Source organism: Eurosta solidaginis, chromosome 2 (assembly GCF_040869045.1).
Source record: "Eurosta solidaginis isolate ZX-2024a chromosome 2, ASM4086904v1, whole genome shotgun sequence".
Classification (NCBI taxonomy): Eukaryota; Metazoa; Arthropoda; class Insecta; order Diptera; family Tephritidae; genus Eurosta; species Eurosta solidaginis.
In genome coordinates, this window is record NC_090320.1 from 11,092,600 (window position 1) to 11,117,574 (window position 24,975).

Genomic DNA, 24,975 nt, shown 5'->3' on the forward strand with positions numbered 1-24,975 from the left:
GTTCCACTACAATAAATAGTATAGAGTTTCTCGATATGTCAAACAAATTCTGAATATATTCTGAAGGGTGACGAGACATTGGCCATGCATCTCCTAGACTGGCCTGCGATGCGCCTGCACACCGTAATTTCTTTTGTAGCCTTGGATATTGCAACGTCAATATATTTTCTTCGCAGTAACTTGGAATCGAAGGTGACGCCGAAATAATTAACTGAGGCCATACTCTTCAAAGAACATAATTTTTAATTTGAATACAAAAAAACGGGTATACCTCATTATTCCGAAAAATTAATAATCCCGGCAAAACACAATTCAGACATAACGAAATCCCGGCAAGAAACACCGAATCGCGTTGTCGGTGTTCTATTGTTTTTCTCTTAAGCGGGGCCGAAGGCCGGCTACGCAGAAAGGTGTTCTGTGCAGAAATACTGTGGATCTCGTAGCCGATGTTGGATTGGTTAGGGGTTATTTTGTTGAAGCGCGGCCGATGGCAGATATATCTTAAATGGTACAACAATACCGAAGATCTGTATTTTTTATGAAATCATGTGTTCCAATTTACGTGTTGTAGGGATTGAAAGTCGGGGTTTGGGGGTTATGTTGGGGTTATGTATTCTCGGGATTTGGTCGTATCGGGACTATGTCCGATTTTGTGTTTCGGGATTGTGATATACACCCAAAGAATATGTTTACGTGGTATAATATTGTAAACATTGTTTTAAAACAGTACTATTTGCTTAAAATTTTAGAAATGGTATAAAAGGAATATAAATTTAGGTAGTTTCAGCAGTTTGCTAAGGTTCAACCTTTTGACAAAATGAAATTATTCACTATACTTTTCTTATTAGCTTTGGCAGCACTCGTTGCTGATGGTAAGTTTTTATTAAATTTGATGAGGATTTTTATAATTTAATTTTTTGTTTTCAGCCAAACCAGGGAATGGTAATTGTTTCGGGTGTGGTGGAAATGGCCAGTCGGGTGTTGGCGGATCTGGACGTGGTGGTGGCGGACCTGGAGGTGGTGGCCAGTCGGGTGGTCGTGGATCTGGAGGTGGTGGCCAGTCGGGTGGTCGTGGATCTGGAGGTGGTGGCCAGTCAGTTGGTCGCGGATCTGGACGTGGTAGCCAGTGGGGTGGTCGCGAATCTGGACATAGTGGTATTACTTTTGGAACTGTGGGTCGTATGCTTAGTCCTTGAGACTGTATGTATTCTGGAAATATTTTCTGAACTGGTGGTCATCCGTCTGGAAAAAGCTTCACAGCGATGAACTCAACTAACTATAACTACTATTCGTATAATTTCTACTTTTGAATATGATTTATTAACGCCTAAACATACCTAAATTAAAAGTTTCCTATACTTGATCTGTAACTAAAAAATTGCTTTTTTAATAAAAAATATGAATAATAAGCTTTCTGTATTAAGTTATAACTTCTTGTTTTTGCTTGAAGGATGTGCTTTTGAATAGGCTCCATTTGAGTGGAAATTTATATAGATCAACTAAGTAAAAAATCTTAAACTTTGAAGTTACGCCTACCACCGGGTGCCCCAATACAATACCTAGTGATCCGTATACTGCATTAAAAATTATTTTCACTACCCATATAGAGAGGGATTGGAAAACACTCCACGCATATGAGGAAGCAAATCAGTTGTTTGCCTTTGCGCTGAACTTTGTTATTATTTATTTGGTCGCTGTTTTAATTTAAGTTTACAATAGAGGGGTTTCAATCCACAGCTTCACAGCAACTCTAACACAATTATCAACGTGAGGTGAGTCCAATTCAAAATATATGTAAGGCGCAATAACCTTCGACAAGATTTAAGGCCGGACTTCACTTCCTATTTGCGTCCTGCTCCTTTTAGTTTTTCCTACAATTTGGAGGGACGGGACCTGCTCATTTTATGTCGACTCCGAAAGACATCTGCAAGGCAGATGAGTTTTCACTAAGAGGCTTTTGATAGCAGAAATACACTTGGAGTGCTTGCCAAACACTGCCGAGGGACGACCCTGCCTAGAACAATTTTCTTCTAATTGAAAAAACTTGTTTCTAAAATTTTGATGTTGCTTTGCCCGTGGCGTGAACGTAGGATCTTCGGTGTAGTAGGCCTACCTAAGCCCTATTACAAATATGAATATACTAGCCGATCTGGTTATAGTACTCACAAATATGGTTCTATTATTATGATACTATCTGTATCATTTCTAATATGTAGTCCCAACACTACGCAAATATCGTACAGTTCCCCGTCTACAGCTGGCATCAACAGGAAACAGTCCAGATACTTAACAACATGCTAGTATTGAAGGCAATGTGGGAGGCGGTTTTCCTGATATTGATTTGCCCGGTTGTTGTTGTTGTAGCAGTGCTTCGCCCCACCTAATAGGTGCGACCGATCACAAATTGTCATCAATATCCTCTAACGGTTAAACGGTTTTATTGAAAACAATACTTACATGAAGTAATAATAATACTAAAAGCTAGAAAATAATTAGGCAGGTCTTAGGTACTACTCATCACACCCCTCATCAATCTAGGGCGTTGTTCAGACAATTAAATTAAAGCGTTGGACGCGTTATTTTCAAGTTTTTAGTCTTTATTTAATTGCCTATTATTTCTCATTCTATTTAGTTCATTTAGTGACTCATTATTACAAGGACTCTTTCCTGACAATTTGTTTCAATCTAAGTCCTCAATACATAATCCTTCCAAAGACTTTACTCGACTCTGCGCCACGTATACTTGTCCCTCCTCCAACTCCAAAATACTTTGGTGTCACTTCTATCGGACTGTATGTAATATCTGTTGCAAATATGAGCCAAATCGGACATCATTGGTCGCTTTCTATTCATGTATGTATTATGTGTCCCAAATATGGACCAAATCGAACCAAAAATACGATTTTTTTGAATATATCGATCTTTGCGCCACATATCGGCGATTTTTTTCATATGTCGCTTTCTATTCTTGTATTGTAACGAACTTACTGCAATTCCCTTTAATTGCAACCCTTCTGCTAACGTTCGAATCACTAAACTGTTGAATAAATAACACCAATATTGAATAATGGAAAAATGGCCTTTATTAAAGTACTTCACAATAACACTCCAACTATTTTCAAAATAATACTGCTATTGCTCGCTAGATAGCGTCTTAATCGAAACTGATTCGTGATGACTCAGCCTGTGCCGCTTTTATACTCTTCGGTTTCCTCGTTCACCCATTTCTCCTAAGGTCTAGTAATTTCGTGAACCTGAACGTATATTTGCAATTTGTATCCATATTCGTGTGTATATGTGAGCGGCTGATGATGACATGCGCTTGTGAGTATCTCTCTCTGTTGCCCCGCATGCATGTGTGCAGACATAATGATTAATTTGTTTACGTACATACAAGTGTAGCAGCTTTCTTTATTGTTGTTGTGGCTTTATTTACTTAGTATCAGGTTAGTGATGGGAATATCACTTAGTGTCACTAATATTCATCACACTGCCCTCCACCTAAGTCTGATCGTCCCGATCAGACAAATCTCTCGATCTAACCGCTGCTAGCCTCTCCAATAAACCACCTTTCTGTTTTGTGGTTTCCCAATTGTTTGTATGCGGTAGATGACATCACTGATCCTCTTCACAACTCTGTACGGGCCTTCCCAACTGCACCAAACTTCGGATGGGACACCTTTCCGCCGGTGAGGGTTGTATAGCAGTACCAAATCTCCCTCCCGGAAACCTTCCGAATTATTTTTCTTGTCGTACCTGTGTTTCATCTTACTCCTCATTACCCTGGGTTGTTCCCTCGCACTCTGTTGTTTGGTCAAATGAAGAACTACTTCGCAGAGCTTGATCTTGACGGATTGACTTTGCATTATCAGTATCGCCTTGACGTTTCACAATAGTAGTGCGCGCTGGCTTGAAACCACCCTTACATTCTTTCTGGAAAATTCTTTCCTTCGTTTTAGTGCGTCCGTTCGGGGTTGTCAATGCCATTGTTTCTCTCGCAGGTATCTTTGATTTTGTTTTGTTTGGCCCATTCGTTCCAGCAACCTTTACCTTTGACTTCCGTGGTCTTTGTCGAGTCTTCTCCACCAGTATCCGATTACTGCTGAACCCTTTCTCCAAACTAAAGTTAAGTGGTATATCCTGGTTCTTATAGCGCATAATCTTTCTCCGCATATCGATCCTGATGTCATGGTCATCTAAGAAGTCCACTCCCAATATGACTTCATCAACGATCTCCGCCACAGCGAATTTGTGTAGAACCATGACCTTCCCAATTAGGACTTCACATATCACTTCTCCCTGGACTTGGTTATACTCGCCTGTTACCGTACGCAACCTTGCTCCAGGTAACGGTTTTACTCTCCTGTTGACTAAATCAGATCGAATCAAGGAATGAGATGCGCCCGTATCTACAGTCAGTACACGCTCCTTGCCATCCACATTCCCTCTTACGGTAAGACTGCTTGATTTCCTTCCAATTTGGGACACAGATATCACAGGACATTCAATAGCTGGAGCTAGCTCTCGATTTTTACATCTGGCACGCTCTTGCTCATCTCCTCCAGCTTTGCGTTTACCGCCACCCAAGTTGGAACTACCAGGACCAAGATCGCAATAAAGTGCAATGTGACCGGGCTTGCCGCATTTGAAGCATTTGATAACTCTTTAACTCCGCTTTTGCGATCCTTTCAGCGCCTCCAATATTGCGTCTACCCACTCTGGCCTTTCTACTTCCACACGTCGTGCTTTGAAAACTGGCTTACACAGAAGCGACGCTGCTTCCTGAATCAGAGCATGTGATACCGTTTCTGCGAATGTTGGCTTTGGGTTTGCGTATGTAACTCGCTTTGTTTCAACGTCCCTATGCCATTTATAAAACTCTGGATTTTTACCCTTTCCGCGTATTCCACGGGTGCGTCCGCATTTACAAGATGAGCCAATCTTTCAATATCTGAAGAAAACTCCTGCAATGTTTCATTTGCTTTTTGGTAGCGGTTTTCCAACTCAATTTAGAATATCTGTTTTCTATGCTCGCTTCCATAACGTCGTTCTACAGCAGCCATCAATGCCTCATAACTGTTCCGTTCGTACTCTGGAATCGTCTGTAAGATTTCCGGTGCAGGCCCTTTCAATGCCACGAGTAGTGCAGCAACTTTATCTTCCGCATTCCAGTTGTTCACTGCTGCGGTTTTCTCAAACTGTAGCTTAGGGACCTGGCAAGGAACAGAACCGTCAAAGGATGGTGTTTTTACCTTTGGATTACTCGCTGAAACTGCTGGACAATTTAGTTGTAACTGCTTGATACGTCCTCTCAAAGCATCCACCTCGGCCTCGATTTTATCCTGTCGACCACTGAAACTGGGTTAGTTTTTCTTCCATATGCGCTTCCAGTTTAGATGATATACGGACTTCCTGCTCTTCTAGTTGTGTGGAGATCTGAGATGATATCTGTACTGAAATTTGTGCCGACATTTTTGAAATACACGTTTCTTGTGCTTCAATCTTTGATGTTATACGTGTCTCCTTCGATTCCAGTTGAGATGACATTTGCGATGACATTTCTGAAATAGGTGCCTCCTGTGCTTCCATCTTGGATGTTAAACGTGTATCTTGCGATTCCAGCTGAGATGCCATATATGTCTTCTGTTCTGCCAGTTGACATGACACTGTCGTTGTTTGAGCAGATATTGCAACTAAAATCATGTTCAAGTCTGTGCTCTGTGTTTTGTTGTTTCCTCGCCATCAAGATGAAAGTCATAATCTTCCACGTCAATTCCTTCTAATTCCATTGCCTGTCGTAGTCGTTCCTGAAGTTCTAGTTTAATGCCGGTTGTATTCAACCTACGGCTCCCCAACTCCTTCTTCAGTTGCTGGATCTTCAATTCACTTAACTTTGATATGACCAAGTTGTATTCGAAGTCTTCGGAATTTAATCAACAATTCCTCTTCTGACACCAATTGTAACGAATTTACTGCAATTCCCCTTATTTGCAACCTTTGTGCTAAGGTTCGACTCACTAAACTGTTGAATAAATAACTCCAATATTGAATAATGGAAAAATGGCCTTTATTAAAGTACTTCATAATAACACTCCAACTATTTTCAAAATAATACTGCTATTGCTCGCTAGATAGCGTCTTAATCGAAACTGATTCGTGATGCCTCAGCCTGTGCCGCTTTTATACTCTTCGGTTTCCTCGTTCACCCATTTCTCCTAAGGTCTAGTAATTTCGTGAACCTGATGCTTGTTTACCCTATATACATGTATATTTGCAATTTGTATCCATATGCGTGTGTATATGTGAGCGGTTGATGATGACATGCGCTTGTGAGTATCTCTCTCTGTTGCCCCGCACGCATGTGTGCAGACATAATGATTAATTTGTTTACGTACATACAAGTGTAGCAGCTTGCTTTATTGTTGTTGTGGCTTTATTTACTTAGTATCAGGTTAGTGATGGGAGTATCACTTAGTGTCACTAATATTCGTCACAGTATTATGTGTTCCAAATATGAGCCAAATCGGATATCATAGGTCGCTTTCTATTCATGTATGTATTATGTGTTCCAAATATGGACCAAATCGGACCACAAATACGATTTTTGTGAATATCTCGATCCTTCTTATTATTGCATTATTATTGGGTTCCGAACTATATTCCAAGTTTCAAGCTTGTAGCTTATCGGAAAGTTACTTACATTTCAATTACAAAATTCGTGCCAGCCAGCCAACCATCCAGCCTGTCAAATCAAGCTAAATAAAACCGTTTAAAAAACGGTACTTATTGATGTTCAACAAAATATTGATGCATCTTATAATCCCAACTTTCAGAATCCCAAAAAAATCATTATCCCGACAAAACACCGACAAGAAACACCGGATCGCATTGTCGGGTTTATATTTGTTATTTTGTTAAAGCGCGGCCGAAGGCAGAGATGTCTTAAATGGTACAACAATACCGAAGATCTGTATTTTTTTTTAGGAATCATGTTCCAATTTACATGTTGTAGGGATTGAAGGTCGGGTCTTGGGGGTTATGTCGGTGTTATATATTCTCGGGATTTGGTCGCATCGGTACTATGTGTATCGAAATTTTGTGTTTCGAGATTGTGATATACACCAAAAAAATATATTTATATACTATATTATGTCATACAGTTGTTTTAAAACAATAGTATTGGCTTAACACTTTAGAAATTGTATGGTATAAAAGGGAACACAAATTTGGGTAGTTTCAGCAGTTTGCTAAGGTTCGACCTCTTGACAAAATGAAATTCTTCACTATACTTTTCTTATTAGCTTTGGCAGCACTCGTGGCTGATGGTAAGATTTTATTAAATTTGATGAGGATTTTTATAATTTTATTTTTCAATTGTTTTCAGCCCAACCTGGGGATGCGAAACAGTGTGATAAAGGTGGCCAATCGGGTGGTGGCAGAGTTAAAAGTGATGGCAAGTCGGATTATGGCCAGTCAGGTGGTGGCGGAGTTAAAAGTGGTGGCAAGTGGGGTGGTGGCAAGTCGGGTGGTGGCAAGTCGGGTGGCGGCAAGTCGGGTGGTCGCGGATCTGGTGTTGATATACCTTATATATTTTTTAATAATTGCATAAATTAAGAGTTTCCTACAGTTGATCTGTAACTAAAAATTCATTAGTTCTTGGTTTTTTAATAAAGAAATGTGAATAATAAGCTTTCTGTATTAAGTTATAACTTGTGGCTTTTGCTTAAAGAATGTGCTTTTCAGTAGGCTCTATTTGAATGGAAATTTATATCGCACACCAAGATCAACTAAGTAAAAAATCTAAAACTTTGAAGTGACGCATACCACCGGGTGCCGCAATTCACTACCTAGTGACCTGTATTCTGCATTAAACATTATTTTCAATACTCACCGAGAGAGGGATTGGAAAAAACCTTGACGCATATGAGGAAGCCAGTCAGTTGTTTGCCTTTGCTGAACTTTGTTATTATTTTTTTGATCGCTGTTTTGATTTAGGTTTACAATAGAGGGGTTTAAAATTTTCAATCCACAGTTTCACAGCAACTCCAACACAATTATTAACGTGAAATGGGTCCTATTCAAAATAAATGCAAGGCGCGACAACCTCCCACGAGATTTTAGGCCCAGCTTTTCTTCCAATTTGCGTCGTGCTCCTTTTAGTTTTTCCTACAAATTGGCGGGACGGGACCTGCTTGTTTTATGCCGACTCCGAACGTCATCTGCAAGGCAGATGAGTTTTCACTAAGAAGCTTTTCATGGCAGCCAAACACTGCCGAGGGGCGACCCTGCCTAGATAAATTTTCTTCTAATTAAAAAAATTTGTTTCTAAAATTTTGATATTGCTTTGCCCGGGGCGGAACCCTAGGATATTCGGTGTGGTAGGCCTATCTAAACCCTATTCCAAATATGAATTAGCCGATCCGGTTATAGTAGTCACAATTATTGTTCTATTATTATGATACTGTATGTATGTAATATGTAGTCCCAACACCTACGCAAATATCGTACAGTTCTCCCGTCTAAAGCTGTCAACAGGAAATAGTCCAGATACTTAATTCCTTCGGGGAATCTCTTTATCACTACAACAAAAATAACAACAACAGCGGTAGTATTGAAGGCAATGTGGGAGGCGGTTTTCCTGATATTGATTTGCACGGTCCCTGGTGTCGGTGATTTCCCCGGTGGTGGTGAGCTTTCTGGTGTTGGTAATCTTCCTGGTGCTAGTGATTTCCCTCGTTTTGGTGATCCTTTCGGTATCGGTGATCTACCGAAAGCATTGTTAAAAAGCAAGATCCATAAGAGATTGCGCTGACAACATATAACCCAAGCAGAATAGGCGTAGAATCAATCACTCGGCTGCAAAGTGCCAAATATCATGTCTTATTATATTGGACTTACAAAGCTAGTAGTATCACTAAAAACAGGGTTCCGTACGCTCATGGCAGGCGTTCTGACAAAGCCCCGCTTTCTGAAATTACAAGCACTAAATTAGGTCCCGTTAGTGACCGCAGATTTAGAAAATGCGGGCTGTTAAATTAAATGGTTGAACATAATATTATGCTAAATCTGCTCCAGCCATATTAGGGCTCCAGTTAGTAGGAGTTAGTTTTCCCATATAGAATCAGCAGGGCGACCGGCGTGGTCTAGAGGTGGTGTGCTGACTTAAATAGCCAAAGGCCCACGACAAAGGTGATGGGACACCCAACATCTAATTACTTTACAAAATTTTCTTAACATGTGATCGCCCTTCAGCAGCGATTTGGCAAGCCCTTCCGATATATTTTTGCCATCAAAAGCTTCCCAGCATTCGGAGTCGATATAAAACATACAGGTCCGCCAATTTGTAGGACGAATGAAAAAGCAACACATTATAAATAGAAAATGAGTTCAATCTAATCTGCTTCCTATCGTCCTATCGTGCTAACCTATCGTTCTTCCAATTTCGTCGAAAAAACTTCTGATAACACCATGTCGATGGCCCCAGTGGATTATATGGCAATTCTTAAACGCTTCAAATCTACATTTCCATTTGGTCAAGTTCTTAGAGAGTAGACGTGGGCAGGTGCGGACGAGCCCCTTGCTCGACTATGTGATTACTTTATCGCTTCACGGCAAACTACACCAAATCTCAGAGTGTTGTATGTATGTACATTAGTGTGACCGTTATTTTTTTTTCGTATTTTCACTTAGCAAACCCCTTAGATTTGTTCCAAATTAGAAAAAAAAACTATATATAAAAAATTTTAGATAGTTTGCATAATTATTGGGCGTGCCTTGAGCCCGCAAAGTTTGTTAAAAATGCTATTTTTCTCACTATGGCTCGCTTTAATTGTTCTTAACTTCAGTAATATTTATTTATAGAAAAACTTTATTCACAAATATTCTAGGGACATATCTAACGAACAATGTTGCTCTGTATTATTTTTCTTTGACATTAATATTTAATCCAGAATAAACCAAATGCAAAAATAACAGCGAAATTTTCACATATCTTCGCATTCTTTGCCTGATGGTTATTTATTTTATTAAATTGTGTTATAAAAAGTTTTGTAATAAAACCTCCGTCGTGCTGAAAGGAAATTGTTTTTGATAGTTTTTGACAATTTGCAATATATATTGTTTTTGTTCCTCGTCTTTTGTGAGCATTGGGTTGTAGTCTTGCATCAATTTCACCGCTCGTTCAGCTGTATCGTTTACCACGTGAATGCCATTAACAATTTCAAGAGAAGTTTTAAAATTACTATCCGCAGGCCATAAACTTGGATCATTTTTCAAAAATTCTGTATTGATTTTAAAGCGAAGAAAAAAAATGTTTGTCTCAGAAGAAATGAACTGATCCATTCCGCCTTCAATAACATGCATAACATTTAAATTTTGAATTGAGGCGCGTTTTACGTCTTCGTCTAAAGTCCCACGACTCAATGCGTTCACCATCTCTTTTTTTGACTCAACAGAAACACTGTTATCAAAAAATTCTAAAGCCACATATTCAGGACTCAAGTACCATAAGTGGTTTTTAAATTTGTGTAATGTAACTTGAGATTTATCAGCATCAATTTTTTTAAAAGAATCTAGTTTTTTCAAAAGCTGGAAATCTTTGTATGGTGCTTGTGCAGCAGCTTCGTAAAATGAATACCCGCTCATAAGCCACGAAGCAGTTCAGTACTCAATTGTCTTATTGATCAAGAAAGTCAACTGTGTTATACAAAACACTAATTGGAATCAGTAAGACTAATAGTGCAATAAAATGAATATAGTCATATCAGTCTTCTGACGCTAGCAGCACAACGATGTACACGAAACTAAATTGAATACAGCGCTGAAGAAAACCCGATAGTAAACGAAGTATACAGTGTATTACACACGAAACCAACATGCTACTGAGTTAAAGCGACTATGATTTCAGTTTATACTCAACAATGTCATATATGTATGGGACATATGTGTTGCAGGGCACTCGTATGTATTTTCTATTTTATGTGCTAGTTGCTCATAGTATTTTTCTGTACTTGACTAAGTACACATTTAGATACAATTTTTTGGCTCATGACTTAAGTGCACTAATTTTATTAGTACTCAAAGCAGAACTCTGGTGGACAGCCCCAGGGGCGCGAAAAGCTGCATCGCGAATAGGTGGAGTCTCGCCAAGAAATATTAGTGTTAACTCAAGAAACTCTGTAATCATTTCTTCGCGGTTTAGTTTTGATCGCATCGTTCACAAATTCAATTATTTTATCTTTATCTACTGTTAAATATTTTTTGACATCATTATCTTCCATTCCATTATCTTCCTTTACATTTGGGCTTTCGGTTTTGCTCATCTTAACTTCAAAGGCACTTTTTAATACGACTTCCAAAATGTGGTGACGGCAAGGTAGCCAAAGACTGTGTTCAATAGTCGTACAGGTTCCATTAAAACGGCCCGTATTTACGGCAGTTGTGTCGGAACAAGTCCCCATTAAAATATAGCTTTACAAACAGCAGACGCCTGATCTCTGCCAGTTCCACTTTTAAGTGCGGGCACTTCAAGTAGTTGCTCCGTACGCCAGCACGAAATTATGATTGGAAGTCTGTCAACTTTTCCATTCCCAGTAAGGCTGGTAACAGCTTTCCGTCCCAGTGCAAACAAACTGCACCAAGTTCGTTGTTGTTGAAACGTTCTTTTATATGTTTGAACTGTTCTGCTCGTACTTTTTCCCTTGCATTATGTATAGACGTTTTATTTATAATATACTAGAATACCCGGCAGACGTTGTCCTGCCTTAAATTTGGCCTATCTGCACACTTTTTAATAAGCTTTTTCCGTCTGACTCTGCCCTCCCCCCGTCTTCACTTTTCCCTAATCCTTTTATTCACTCCTCCCTCCGTCTTTTTCGCCTCATCTATCTCCATCTTCGTATCATTCTATCTCTCAATCTCCTTCTCTCTTTTCTCTTCTCTCAATTTCTTCTCATTCTTCTGCATCCCTTATTGCCTGTCCCAGAGGGTGGTATGTATATTATTCCAGTCCCAGTCCCCGTCCCACTACGAGTCTCAGTCCCAGTCCGTCTCTGGATAATATATTACTCTGTTCTAAAGCACTCATCAACAGCTTTCATTTGATATCCATATTGTATAAACACTGTCTAGGCATTCACAGACCCACGTTTTGGCCTATATCTCGAGACCCTAGTCACCCAGGGGTATGAAAATTACCCTCTACTAAAGCACTCATCAACAGCTTTCATTTGTTATCCATATTCTATAAACACATTCTAGGGATACTCGGGTTCACGTTTCGGCCTATATCTTGAGACCCTGTACGTCGATCGCAACCAAACCTATGTAGTAATCACCGCGTGAGGTTTACGCAACTTATGTGAAAGCTTGAACAAAATCGACCGACGCATCTCTTCAAAAACCGGCGACCAACTAACACACATTTTAGCCTTTCTTTTTATACTCAGCTGAGCAGAGCTCACAGAGTATATTAACTTTGTTCGCATAACGGTAATCCGTAACGGCATAAACTAATCGAGATAGATATAGACTTGTATATATCAAAATGATCTGGGTGAAAAAAGAAATTCATTAAGCCATGTACGTCCGTCCGTCTGTAAACACGATAACTTGAGTAGGTTCCTGGGCGCTCATCTCAGATCGCTATTTAAAATGAACGAAATCGGACTACAACCACGCCCACTTTCGATATCAAAAATTTCGAAAAACCGAAAAAGTGCGATAATTCATTACCAAAGGTGGATAAAGCGATGAAACTTGGTAGGTGCGTTGACCTTATGACGCAAAATAGAAAATTAGTAAATATTTGGACGATGGGCGTGGCACCGCCCACTTTTAAAAGAAGGTAATTTAAAAGTTTTGCAAGCTGTAATTTGCCAGTCGTTGAAGATATGATGATGAAATTTGGCACGCACGTTACTCCTATTACTGTATGTGTGCTAAATAAAAATTAGCAAAATCGGATAACGAACACGCCCACTTTTAAAAAAAAATTTTTTTTAAGTCAAATTTTAACAAAAAATTTAAAATCTTTACAGTATATAAGTAAATTATGCCAACATTCAACTCGAGTAATGATATGGTGCAACAAAATACAAAAATAAAAGAAAATTTCAAAATGGGCGTGGCTCCGCCCTTTTTCATTTAATTCGTCTAGAATACTTTTAAGGCCATAAGTGAAACAAAAATTTACCAATCCTTGTGACATTTGGTAGGTGCATAGACTCTATGACGATAATTGTTTTCTGTGAAAATGGGCGAAATCGGTTGAAGCCACGCCCAGTTTTTATACACAGTCGACCGTCTGTCCTTCCGCTCGGCCGCTAACACGATAACTTGAGCAAAAATCGATATATCTTTACTAAACTCAGTTCGCGTACTTATCTAAACTCCCTTTGTATTGGTATACAAAATGGCCAAAATCCGACTATGAGCACGCCCACTTTTGCGATATCGAAAATTACGAAAAATGATAAAAATTCCATAATTCTGTACCAAACATGAAAAAAGAGATGAAACATGGTAATTGGATTGGTTTATTGACGTAAAATATAACTTTAGAAAAAACTTTACAAAATGGGTGTGACACCTACCATATTAAGTAGAATAAAATGAAAATTTCTGCAGGGCAAAATCAAAAGCCCTTGGAATCTTGGCAGGAATACTGTTCGTGTTATTACATATATAAATAAATTAGCGGTACTCGACAGAAGATGTTCTGGGTCACCCTGGTCCACATTTTGGTCGATATCTCGAAAACGCCTTCACATATACAACTAAGGGCTACTCCCTTTTAAAACCCTCATTAATACCTTTATCCATATCGTACAACACATATTCTAGAGTCACCCCGGTCCACCTTTATGGCGATATCCTGAAATTGCGTCCACCTATAGAACTATGACGCACTTCCCTTTAAAATACTCTTTAATATCTGAATATTTATTATTTGAAACCCATGTCATACAAACACATTCCAGGGTTACCCTAGGTTCATTTTGGTGATTTTCCCTTATTTCGTCACCAAAGCTCTCAGCTGAGTATGTAATGTTCGGGTACACCCGAACTTAGCCTTCCTTACTTGTTATATATAAAGATTGTTGTACCTCAAGACCGACTGCTTTTACCACAGATATAATTAAATGCACGGCTTTTCGATCACTGACCTTGCACACATCTAAAGCGGCTGCATGTTTTGGAGTAATTATATTTTTAAATCCTCTCATTTTTTTGGCTGGCGTTGGCATTCCAGCTTCTGCTCCCAAGACCTGTTAAAAAGGAATTAAGTTTTCTGGTTATAGTTTTGTAATGTAACCCTGTGCGTTTCAATTATTTCTCATCTACGTTTTATATAGTTTCATTCTCACGTTTTACTTACCTATATATATAAAATTCAAAATATGTATGTAGGTATAGATCGAGTTGCGTCGTAAACGGATCGACCGATCACGACCAAATTTGCACAACCCTCTAGAAACCTTCCAAGGAATTTGGTAATGAATCATCGCACTTTTTCGATTTTTCGAAATTTTCGATATCGAAAAAGTGGGCGTGGTTATTTTCCGATATCGTTCATTTTAAAAAGCGGTCTGAGATGAGTGCCCAGGAACCTACATACCAAATTTCATCAAGATACCTCAAAATTTACTCAAGTTATCGTGTTAACGGACAGACGGACGGACGGACGGACGGACGGACATGGCTCAATCGAATTTTTTTTCGATACTGATGATTTTGATATATGGAAGTCTATATCTGTCTCGATTCCTTTATACCTGTACAACTAACCGTTATGCAATCAAAGTTAATATACTCTGTGAGCTCTGCTCAACTGAGTATAAAAATAGGTAGGTACTTTGTGTGAGGGTGCAAAGTTTCAGGTTTTTTGTGGTCTGCGTGTAAAAACTATGACTACAAATCACGTATTTCAACAATATATGACGTAAACGTAACTATTTGATGAAATTTTATGAATTTTGAAGCTTCTAGCCGTAAAAAAGGGGCAAATATGACAGTTTATATGAAGTATATAATATATATACCACCGATCTCTATGATTTTTTCAGACAAAAATATATGCTATATACACATATGGTCATTAAAATAGGCACTCTGTACTTGTAAATCGATTTCCTTTCGCAGCTCGCATAAGTTTAAGAGCATTTTTTGAAACTTTACTTTTTTTGCATATGGCAACTTTGCTTCATTGTATATTGCAAGTCCCGTTATAATAAATTACGTTATAAGCTTCATAGAGCCGTTTGTTTTCATAAAGTGTAATTTAACTTGGCCACTAAAATAGGTACTTTGCGTATATCTTTTGCTTTTAACTAAGTAAGCGGAAAATATTAAATGCGACGTTCAATAAAGAAAAATTTATAAAAATCAGTGTACAATTCTTTAAGTGATGGTTCGTGCTCGGCATTGTAGTCTTGAGGTGCGAAGACTTGTTCTCAACCTTCGAAAACAGAATAGATCTTATAAATTTATCGCTGAATCACTAGGATGGTCTAAAAATTTTGTTGTAAATGGCATTAAGCCCATAAACCCGACGGAACCAAGAGGTGGTAAAGGAAGACTAGTCTCACTACTGACAATTTAACTGTAACTCTTGGCAAGCGGGATCCTTTTATGTCTTCAAAGGCTATTGCAGCAGAAATTAATAATGCAATATCATCCAGAAATGTACGCCGTCGATTGTGCAACAGGAACTTACCAGGCAGAGTAGGTCGAAAAGTGCCTTTGTTGAGAATTGCAAATTTACGGAAGAGGAAATCTTTTGCTCAAGAGCACAGCACATGATGTCGATTAGATGGTAGGTATTAAAAAAAGGGATAGTATTCTTTGGAGCGATGAAACAAAAATAAATTTATTCGGAAACGCTGGAAATGCTGGCCGGAATTTAAGGCGTCCTAAAGGCAAAGAATTCTCAGCGCGGTACACAAAAAAAACAGTTAAACACGGTGGCGGCAACATATATAATGATTTGGGGTTGCTCCTCTTGGTACAGAGTAGGCCCTATCCACCTATTCTCGGATACAATGGATAAACTTGTCTACAGGAATATACTACAAGATGTGGTGTTGCCCTTTGCTGAAGAAAGCATGCCACTTCGATGGCTTTTTATGCAAGACAATGATCCTAAACACTCCCCAAGGCTTGTACGTGACTGGTTTTCCCAAAATAATGTAAGCGTTCTGGATTGGCCAAGCCAGTCACCGGATCTAAGTCCTATTCAAAAGCTTTGGGGATACTTAAAGAAGCGAATCGGGAAAGAAGCATTCAAAAACAAGACGGACTTATGGCAAAAGGTTAAAGAGTTGTGGTATTCCACTCCCATAGAGACCTGCCGCAGGATTATCAAATCTATGCCGTGCCGAATGCAAAAAGTCATTGATAGTAACGGTGGACATAGTGGTTATTGATCAAGCTTGGAGGCTGCAAACATATTTTGAAAATAAATTCAATAAGTATGATTTTTAATAATCGGGGATTGCCCATATTGCTTTTTTTAAATGTATGAAAACATTTATTTGAAGCAATTTTTTAATTTTATAATTTATTTAATAATTTGGGAAAAATTTAAACAACGTGACATCAGGACGGACAAGGCGACAGCTGTTTCGATTATACCTTGTAAATCTCTTCAAAGCCTTTTCTCCCGGGAGTGGGAGTCGAACCCGCACCCCTACGATAGTTGAAATGGTTGTTTTTCCCAAATTATTAAATAAATTATAAATTCAATAAGTTTTGTAAAATTATTACTAAAACTATTTAGTACCTATTTTAATGGCCACATGAAAATATCATTTTTGTTTATATTGACAACAGTGCAAACTTCAAAATATTTTTCAATTATTATTTACATTTGTCTTATTAGTCTGAAAATAAAAATATCACAGAATTGAAAATCTGTTACTATTCGCTTAAAAAATAATGAATTATTAGGACTCACATGGGAGTACCTATTTTAATGACCATATGTGTACGTAAGCATTTGGTGAAATTTGAAGCTTCTAGCTGTTAAAATGGGGCAGAAATTGCGCAAAGTTTCTTATCTGAACAATCGGTTGTATGAGATATATACTATATATACCACCGATCTCAATGATTTTTTCAGACAACAATATATACTATACACGTAAGCATTTGGTGAAATTTGAAGCTTCTGGCTGTTAAAATGGGGAAGAAATTGCGCAAAGTTTCTTATCTGAACAATCGGTTGTATGAGATATATACTATGTATACCACCGATCTCAATGATTTTTTCAGACGTCAATATATGCTATACACGTAAGCATTTGGTGAAATTTGAAGCTTCTAGCTGTTAAAATGGGGCCGAAATCGCAAAAACAAAAAATACATATATACTATATATACAATCATACTATATATATCATCATATATATATTATATATATCACCGATCTCTATGATTTTTTGACACAACAATATATACTACATACGTAAGCATTCGGTGAAATTTGAAGCTTCTAGCTGTTAAAATGGGGCTAAAATTGCGAAAATATATATATATACTATATATATATACTATATATACTATATATATATACTATATATACCACCATATATATACTATATATACCACCGATATATATGATATATACGTAAGCATTCGTTGAAATTTGAAGCCTCTAGCTCTTAAAATAGGGCAGCAATTACGAAAAGTTTCTTATCTGAACAATCGGTTGTGGGGGATATACACTATATATACAACTATCTCATCAATTTTTTCAGGCAACAATATGTGCAATATACGAAATTATATGGTGAAGTTTGAAGCTTCAATCTGTTAAATTGAGTAAGATATTACAAAAAACCTCTTTTTCTGAAAAATCGGTTGTATGGAGGTCCGATCCGGCCGGTTCCGACAAATGTCTAATCGGACACCCAAATACACCCGCTCACCAAATTTTATGAAGATATCTCAAAAAGTGAGGGACTAGTTTGCATACAAACAGACAGATGGACAGACGGACAGACGGACATGGCTAAATCAACTCAGCTCTTCAACCTGGTTATTTCGGTATACTTAATGGTGGGTCTATCTATTTTCCTTTAAGGACTTACAATTTTGGGTTTCGTGCCGAAATTAATATACCATTTCATTTTCATGAAAGGTATAAAAAGGGTTACACCTACCATACAAATGGAATGTTTGATACAGCATAACTCCGGAAGTATTCATGCAAGAACATTGAAATGCAGTAAAGAGTTAAATTGGATCAAACCCTAACACCGCTAAGAAAATAAGGGGTGAGTAAGAAGGGGCGTGGCACCTCCCATACAAATGGAATAATGAAAATTGGTAAGGAGCTGTATGGCGCTAAGTCCTAACAGCACCAGTAATATATTGTTACGAATATTAGCAACACTAAGGGGTATTGCCATCTCTAAGCCGATGCTAAACAGTGATTTGTATGCAGAGATGCTCCCGAAAGTATGCAATTGTAATTGTGGAAGTGTCGCTCACAAATACGCGCGCATATGAGAAGCTATACAAGTGCATCTGTAGTTATAATTATCTGGCAGTAACTAAGTAAATTCTGGAAGCGCCTTTAATAAAGGCCATTTTGCATTATTACATATTGGAGTTAATTATTCAACAGTTTAGTGATTCGAACTTAGCAGAAGGTTGCAAACAAGAGGATTTTCAGTAAATTCGTTACAATTGGTGTCAGAAGAGGAATTGTTGAATAAATTCCAGAGGACAACAAGGACATGGCAAAGTTCAGTGAATTGAAGATCCAGCAACTGAACAGGGAGTTGGAGAGCCGTGGATTGAATACAACCGGCAATAAACTCGAACTTCAGGCAAGACTACGAGAAGCAATGGAAGCAGAAGGAGTTAACGTGGAAGAGTATGTCTTTCATCTTGATGGCAACGAGACAACAACAAACAACACAGACTTGAACACAATATTAGCTGCAATATATGCACAAACGTCGACAGTAACATCGAAGATTGAAGCACAAGAATCGCGCATATCGGAAATGTCGTCACAAATATCAACCGATATGGCACCCCAACTGGAATCGCAGGAAACCCGTATAACATCGCAATTGGAAGAACAGAAGACATATTTGACATCTCAACTGGAAGCGCAAGAGGCACGTATATCTGAAATGTCGGCACAAATTTCGGAACAGGTATCATCGCAGCTCTTTGTGAAACTGGAAGAGCAGGATGCAAAAATTTTACAACTCGAGGACAAAATTGATGCCGAGATAGAAGCGTTAAAAGGTCGTATGGAGCAGTTACAACTAAACCGCCCAGTTGTTTCAGCAAGCGTTACGAAGGTAAAAACTCCATCTTTTGATGGCTCTGTTCCTTTCCAGGTGTTTAAGATTCAGTTTGAGTAGACCGCAGCAGTGAACAACTGAAGTGCTGAAGATAAAGTTGCTGCACTATTCGTGGCATTGAAAGGATCTGCTGCTGAAATCCTACAGACTATTCCAGAGTACGAACGGAACAGTTATGAAGCGTTGATGGGTGCTCTAGAGAGACGATACGGAACTGAGCATAGGAGACAGATATACCAAATGGAGTTACTGAACCGCTTCCAGAGGCCTGGTGAAACATTGCAAGAGTTTGCGTCGGATGTTGAAAGGCTAGCACATTTAGCGAATGCGGACGCACCCGTGGAATACACTGAAGGGATAAAGATTCAGAGCTTTATAAATGGCATACGAGACGTCGAAACGAAACGAGCTACATACACAAACCCAAAGCCAACATTCGCAGAAACGGTATCACATGCTCTCATTCAGGAAACAGCGTCACTTCTGTGTAAGCCAGTTTTCAAAGCACGCCGTGTGGAAGTAGAAAGGCCAGAGTGGGTCGACGCAATATTGGAGGCGCTGAAAGGATCGCAAAAGCGAGTGAAAGAGTTATCAAATGCTTCAAATGCGGGAAGCCCGGTCACATTGTACGTCATTGCGATCTTGGTCCTAATAGTTCCAACAATGTGGGTGGCCGTAAACGCAAAGCTGGAGAAGATGAGGAAGAGCGTGTCGGATGTAAAGAACGAAAACTTGCCCAGCTATTGAATGTCTGTGATATCTGTGTCGCAAATTGGTAGAAAATCGAGCAGCCTTACCGTCAGAGGGAATGTGGATGGCAAAGAACGTGTACTGACTATAGATACGGGCGCATCTCATTCCTTAACTCGATCTGACTTGGTCAACAGGAGGGTAAAAACGTTACCTGGAGCAAGATTGCGTACGGTCACTGGCGAGTCTAACCAAGTCCAAGGAGAAGTGGTATGTGAGGTATTAATTGGAAAGTTCACAGTTCTACACAAATTCATTGTGGCGGAGATTGTTGATGAAGTCATATTGGGAGTGGACTTCTTGGTTGACCATGACATCCAGATCGATATGCAGAGCAGGGTGATGCGTTATAAGAACCAGGATATACCACTTAACTTCAGTTTGCAGAAAGGGTTCAGTAGTAATCGAGTACTGGTGGAGAAGACTCGATAAAGACCACGAAAGTCAAGGAAAGTAGAACAAACAAGGGCCAAACAAATCAAAACCGAAGGTACCTGTGAGAGAAACACTGGCATTGAAAAGCCCTAACGACCCACTAAAACGAAGGAAAGGATTTCGCAGAAAGAATGCAAGGGTGGTTTCAAGCCAGGGCACACTACTATTGTGAAGCGTCAGAACGATACTGATTATGCAAAGCAAATCCGTCCAGCGCAAGCTCTACGAAGTAGTTCATTGGCCAAACAACAGAGTGCGAGGGAACGATCAAGGATAATGAGTAATAAGACGAACCGCAGGTACGATGAGAACAATAATTCGAAAGGTTTCTTGGAGGGAGAATTGGTACTGTTATACAACCCTCACCGGCGGAAAGGTGTTCCATCCAAATTTCGGTACAGTTGGGAAGGCCCGTACAAAGTTGTGAAGAAGATCAGTGACACCATCTGCCGCATACAAACCATTGGGAAACCACCAAGTAGAAGAGTGGTACATTTGGAGATGCTATCGGCGTTTAGATCGAGAGACTTGTCTGATCGGGACGATCAGACTTAGGTGGAGGGCAGTGTTACGAATATTAGCAACACTAAGGAGTATTGCCATCTCTAAGCCGATGCTAAACAGTGATTTGTGCGCACATCAATAATGCAATCATTATGTATCTACACAAACGAATCAATAAATTATGTCTACACATATGTACGTACACGCATGGAGAAACAGTGCACAAACACATGCATATATCTTATCTGAGATGCTCCCGAAAGTATGCAATTGTAATTGTGGAAGTGTCGCTCACAAATACGCGCGCTTATGAGAAGCTATACACGTGCATTTGTAGTTCTAATTATCTGGCAGTAACTAAGTAAATTCTGGAAGCCCCTAGAAGATGCAACGAGGAAATCACAGAGTATAAAAGCACCAAAGGTAGAGGCGCTAAGTAGCAGTTTCGATTAAGACGCTATCTAGCGATTAATAGCAGTATTATTTTGAAAATAGTTTGAGTGTTATTGTGAAGTCCTTTAATAAAGGCCATTTTGCATTATTACATATTGGAGTTATTTATTCAACAGTCTAGTGATTCGAACTTAGCAGAAGGTTGCAAATAAGAGGATTTGCAGTAAATTCGTTACAATATGAAATTGAAAAAAAAAACAAGACAAATGGGACTTTCAGAACTATAGCTGCCTTAAAAACTTAGGTTATTTCAACACGTAAAGTTTGATTGCAGAGTTGGGTTTGGCTGTTATTTCATTAGATTCTTTTATGTTATCTTTAGGGTTGGTATATTTGGATACGCCTGGAGGAACCGGAAAAAACATTTACTTTTAATTTGATATTAATTGATGTAAGAGCAAAAAGAGAAATCACTATGGCAGTTGCTTTCTCAGATACCGCGGATACCCTCCGCTTTAAAATGATCACTGTCTGCAAACATCTGATACACCGATGTGCAAAATAAGCAAACGGTCAGGCCAAAGTGAGGGTGTGCGATGTGTGCACCATGACTCATAAACAGTCGCTGCAAGTTTTAGACCGAACCCTTAAGAATGATCATCCGAAAGTTGGTGATTTCCTGTTACTTTCTGGAACAGCCGCAGTTGAAGTAGATGCGTGCTTTTTCGTCGGCTTTACGTACAAAAATTTACTCTCTTTATGATGAGAGGGAATTTTGGCGGAAACACTTCAGCAGCAGCTTTTGCTAAACAACTTCTTGAAATTAATTATGGCAAAATTCCTATTTCTTTACTAACAGATTTGATTTCTTTCCCTGCAAATTTTTGAGAAATTATGACATCACCTGAAGCTTTAATAGCTAATGTTTCTTCCAAATATTGAATCCATCTTTACAAAGTATAAATGGCTTTGAGAAAAGGCATTTTAAGCACTTTAAAATGAGGATGTTAATATCTCTAGAACCAAGACAACTTATCACTCTATTAACACAGTCGTGGAAGAGTCCCAAGCTGTGCATATCCGATTGAGTTTATTAGCTCTTTTGGGCCATCAGAAATTTATCCTCATCGATTGATCCTTAAAAAAGGGTCCATAATATCATAATATTTATGCTTCGTTATTTCGATTCTCCACGGCTTTTCATCACAAAACTTTTGCGAATGTCATTGAAGCAATTAATTTTATCGGAAAATTTCGAAAAGAAAAAAGTTTAAAACCAAGAATTCGATTGATACTGATAGATTTGTCTTTTCAATTTTAAATGCCTCAAATTTCCTATTCAAAGAAGCTCAAGGACGATCTTTAGCTGCGAATCAAGGGATTGATGAGCGCAATACAAACCTTTTTAACTCCACAGCTTCTGCAACTCAATTGTCAACCTCACCTACGCGAGGGGAATCCTGTTACAAATATGAATATGTACATATATCATACAACAACAGACGTTAGCTGTAGCAGAAGTCAATGTTACCAACTAATGGTTTACCCATGGCCGTGGGGTAAAACCCACGGGCATAAGCTAGTAATAAATAAACACAGATAAGAACGAAATGTACAATAATTAGTTTTGTCTTTTTCCAGACTAGCTAATTTGCCTATTTTATACCGCCACAAAACCAGAGTTGGGAGCAGTGCACGAAGTTTTGAGCAGCACCATTGCTCGAAGTTAAGTGGACTGACATCATCAAGATCCTGTGTTAATGAGACGTTAATTGGTTGTGGACTTAAACGTCTGTTCATCCCTCCCATATTCGTAAAATAAAGTGATTTCTATAGCAATCATTCGACAAATCATTCGGAAATTATCCCACAAGGGTCCCAAAATGATCGCGAAAAAGTCCCGACATTACCCCGACGTGACGCTGGACGGATCCCGGAAACTACTCAGAAATGATCCAGAAAAGGTCCCAAAATGATACCGAAATGACCCCGACGGGATCTCGAAAACCTTACAGAATCGATCCCGAAATAGTCGCGAAATGACCCCGACGGGATCTCGAAAACATCCAAAAGTGATCCCGGAAGGATCCCCAAATGATCCCGGAAAAAATCCCGAAATAACCCTCACGGGATCCCGGAAACTATCCAGAAATGATGCCGGAAGGGTTCCCCACTGATCCCAAAATAGTCCCGAAATTACCCTGTCGTGATCCAGAAATGATCCCGGAAGGATACCAAAAATGTCAGGAAATAACACCGACGGGATCCCAGATGGAGCCCGAAAACTATCCAGAAATGGTCGCGAAAAAGTTCCGAAATGACCTTGACGGGATAGCGGATGGATCGCGAAAATCATCCAGAAATGATGGCGGACGGGTACGAAAATCATCCCGAAAATCATCATCGACGGGATGCCAGACGGATAGTTCCCCCCATAAATTCAGAAAACAAAATTTCTGAAACACATTTTTTCAGAAAACATTAGAACCCTTTTTTCAGAAAGCCAAAATACAGAAGTCAAAACTCAAATCAAAAATTCGAAATCAAATTTCAGGAGTTAAAAATCGGAAGTCAAATTTCAGAAGTCAAAATTCAGAAAGTAATCAGACGACGGGCGGCCCCCACTCCGTTGGAAAGACTAGGTGGAAACGATTTAAACTCCCTTGGTGTGAGCAATTGGCGCCGGTTGGCAGAGAGAAGGAGCGACTGGCGCGCCTTGTTGAAAGGCCATAACCGTTTAAAGCGCCAATTAAGTAAGTAAGTAAGTAATCAGGCGACAGAAAAAACATTAAATTTTGCGCAAAATGTTGGCTTTCTGAAAAAAGGGTTCTGACTAATGTTTATTGAAAAAATGTGTTTCTGAATTTTTGCTTTCTGAATTTATGGGGGCAACCGTCTGGGTGCTCTTTTTTCAGAGAGACAAAATTCAGAGGTCAAAACTCAGAAGTCAGATCTCAGAAGTCTAATTTCAGAAGTGAAAATTCAGAAGTCAAAATTCAGAAAGTAATCAGACAGAAAAAACATTAAATTTTTCTCAAAATTCAAAAAAGTTTATTTATTTGGAGGGAATTATGTATAAATAGAGCTGCTCAACCCCTATACACTTGTAGCACTTTTATTTTTGTTTGACCCTGAATCATAGGCACAGATTCTCACTTTGAATATAAAAAAAAAAATTCATATCACTCCCATATGCCCTCACATATAATTTCGAATCATATGAAAATGCTTTAATTTCTTATGAAAGTGCCAAGAAAAAGCACTCCCGTATGAAGCTCAGGCACTTGTGTATGATACAAAAATTTACAGTTTGACAACTAAAATTTATTCAAAAACATTATAGCACTGCAAAAAATGTATAATCAAAATTGATTCATAAATAAAATTAAAATTCACCGAAGAGCTGAAATATATGGGGCATATGACAAGAGAATGTAAGCAAAACTGTACCACAACAAAAGGAGCCTATTCTAACTTCATATGATATTAGTTAATTACCCTCAAGGGAAGTCAATAACTAGTGATACAAAATTCTGGTTCAGAACTAGACGTAGAGTGTCAAATAAGTATT

The 24,975-nt window shown here is 38.8% G+C and overlaps 2 protein-coding genes across 2 annotated transcripts; both read left to right on the plus strand.

Annotated features, from left to right (window-relative positions):
- Positions 1–740: 740 nt before the first annotated feature.
- On the plus strand, positions 741–1,409 carry LOC137241973 (uncharacterized). Its single transcript, XM_067769347.1, has 2 exons — positions 741–872; positions 928–1,409. Exons 1-2 carry the CDS (start codon positions 818–820, stop codon positions 1,194–1,196), a joined length of 324 nt encoding a protein of 107 aa, XP_067625448.1. The 5' UTR covers positions 741–817; the 3' UTR covers positions 1,197–1,409.
- A 5,756-nt stretch (positions 1,410–7,165) lies between these two features.
- Positions 7,166–7,709, plus strand: LOC137241974 (eggshell protein-like). Its single transcript, XM_067769349.1, has 2 exons — positions 7,166–7,325; positions 7,385–7,709. The coding sequence occupies exons 1-2, from the start codon at positions 7,271–7,273 to the stop codon at positions 7,612–7,614; spliced, it is 285 nt and encodes a 94-aa protein (XP_067625450.1). The 5' UTR covers positions 7,166–7,270; the 3' UTR covers positions 7,615–7,709.
- The last annotated feature ends 17,266 nt before the right edge of the window (positions 7,710–24,975 follow it).

Coding starts and splice junctions, on each gene's coding strand:
- LOC137241974 (XM_067769349.1), top strand. CDS start 7,271: ATGAAATTCTTCACTATACTTTTCTTATTAGCTTTGGCAGCACTCGTG. Junction 7,326..7,384: donor GGCAGCACTCGTGGCTGATG/GTAAGATTTTAT, acceptor AATTGTTTTCAG/CCCAACCTGGGGATGCGAAA.
- LOC137241973 (XM_067769347.1), top strand. CDS start 818: ATGAAATTATTCACTATACTTTTCTTATTAGCTTTGGCAGCACTCGTT. Junction 873..927: donor GGCAGCACTCGTTGCTGATG/GTAAGTTTTTAT, acceptor TTTTGTTTTCAG/CCAAACCAGGGAATGGTAAT.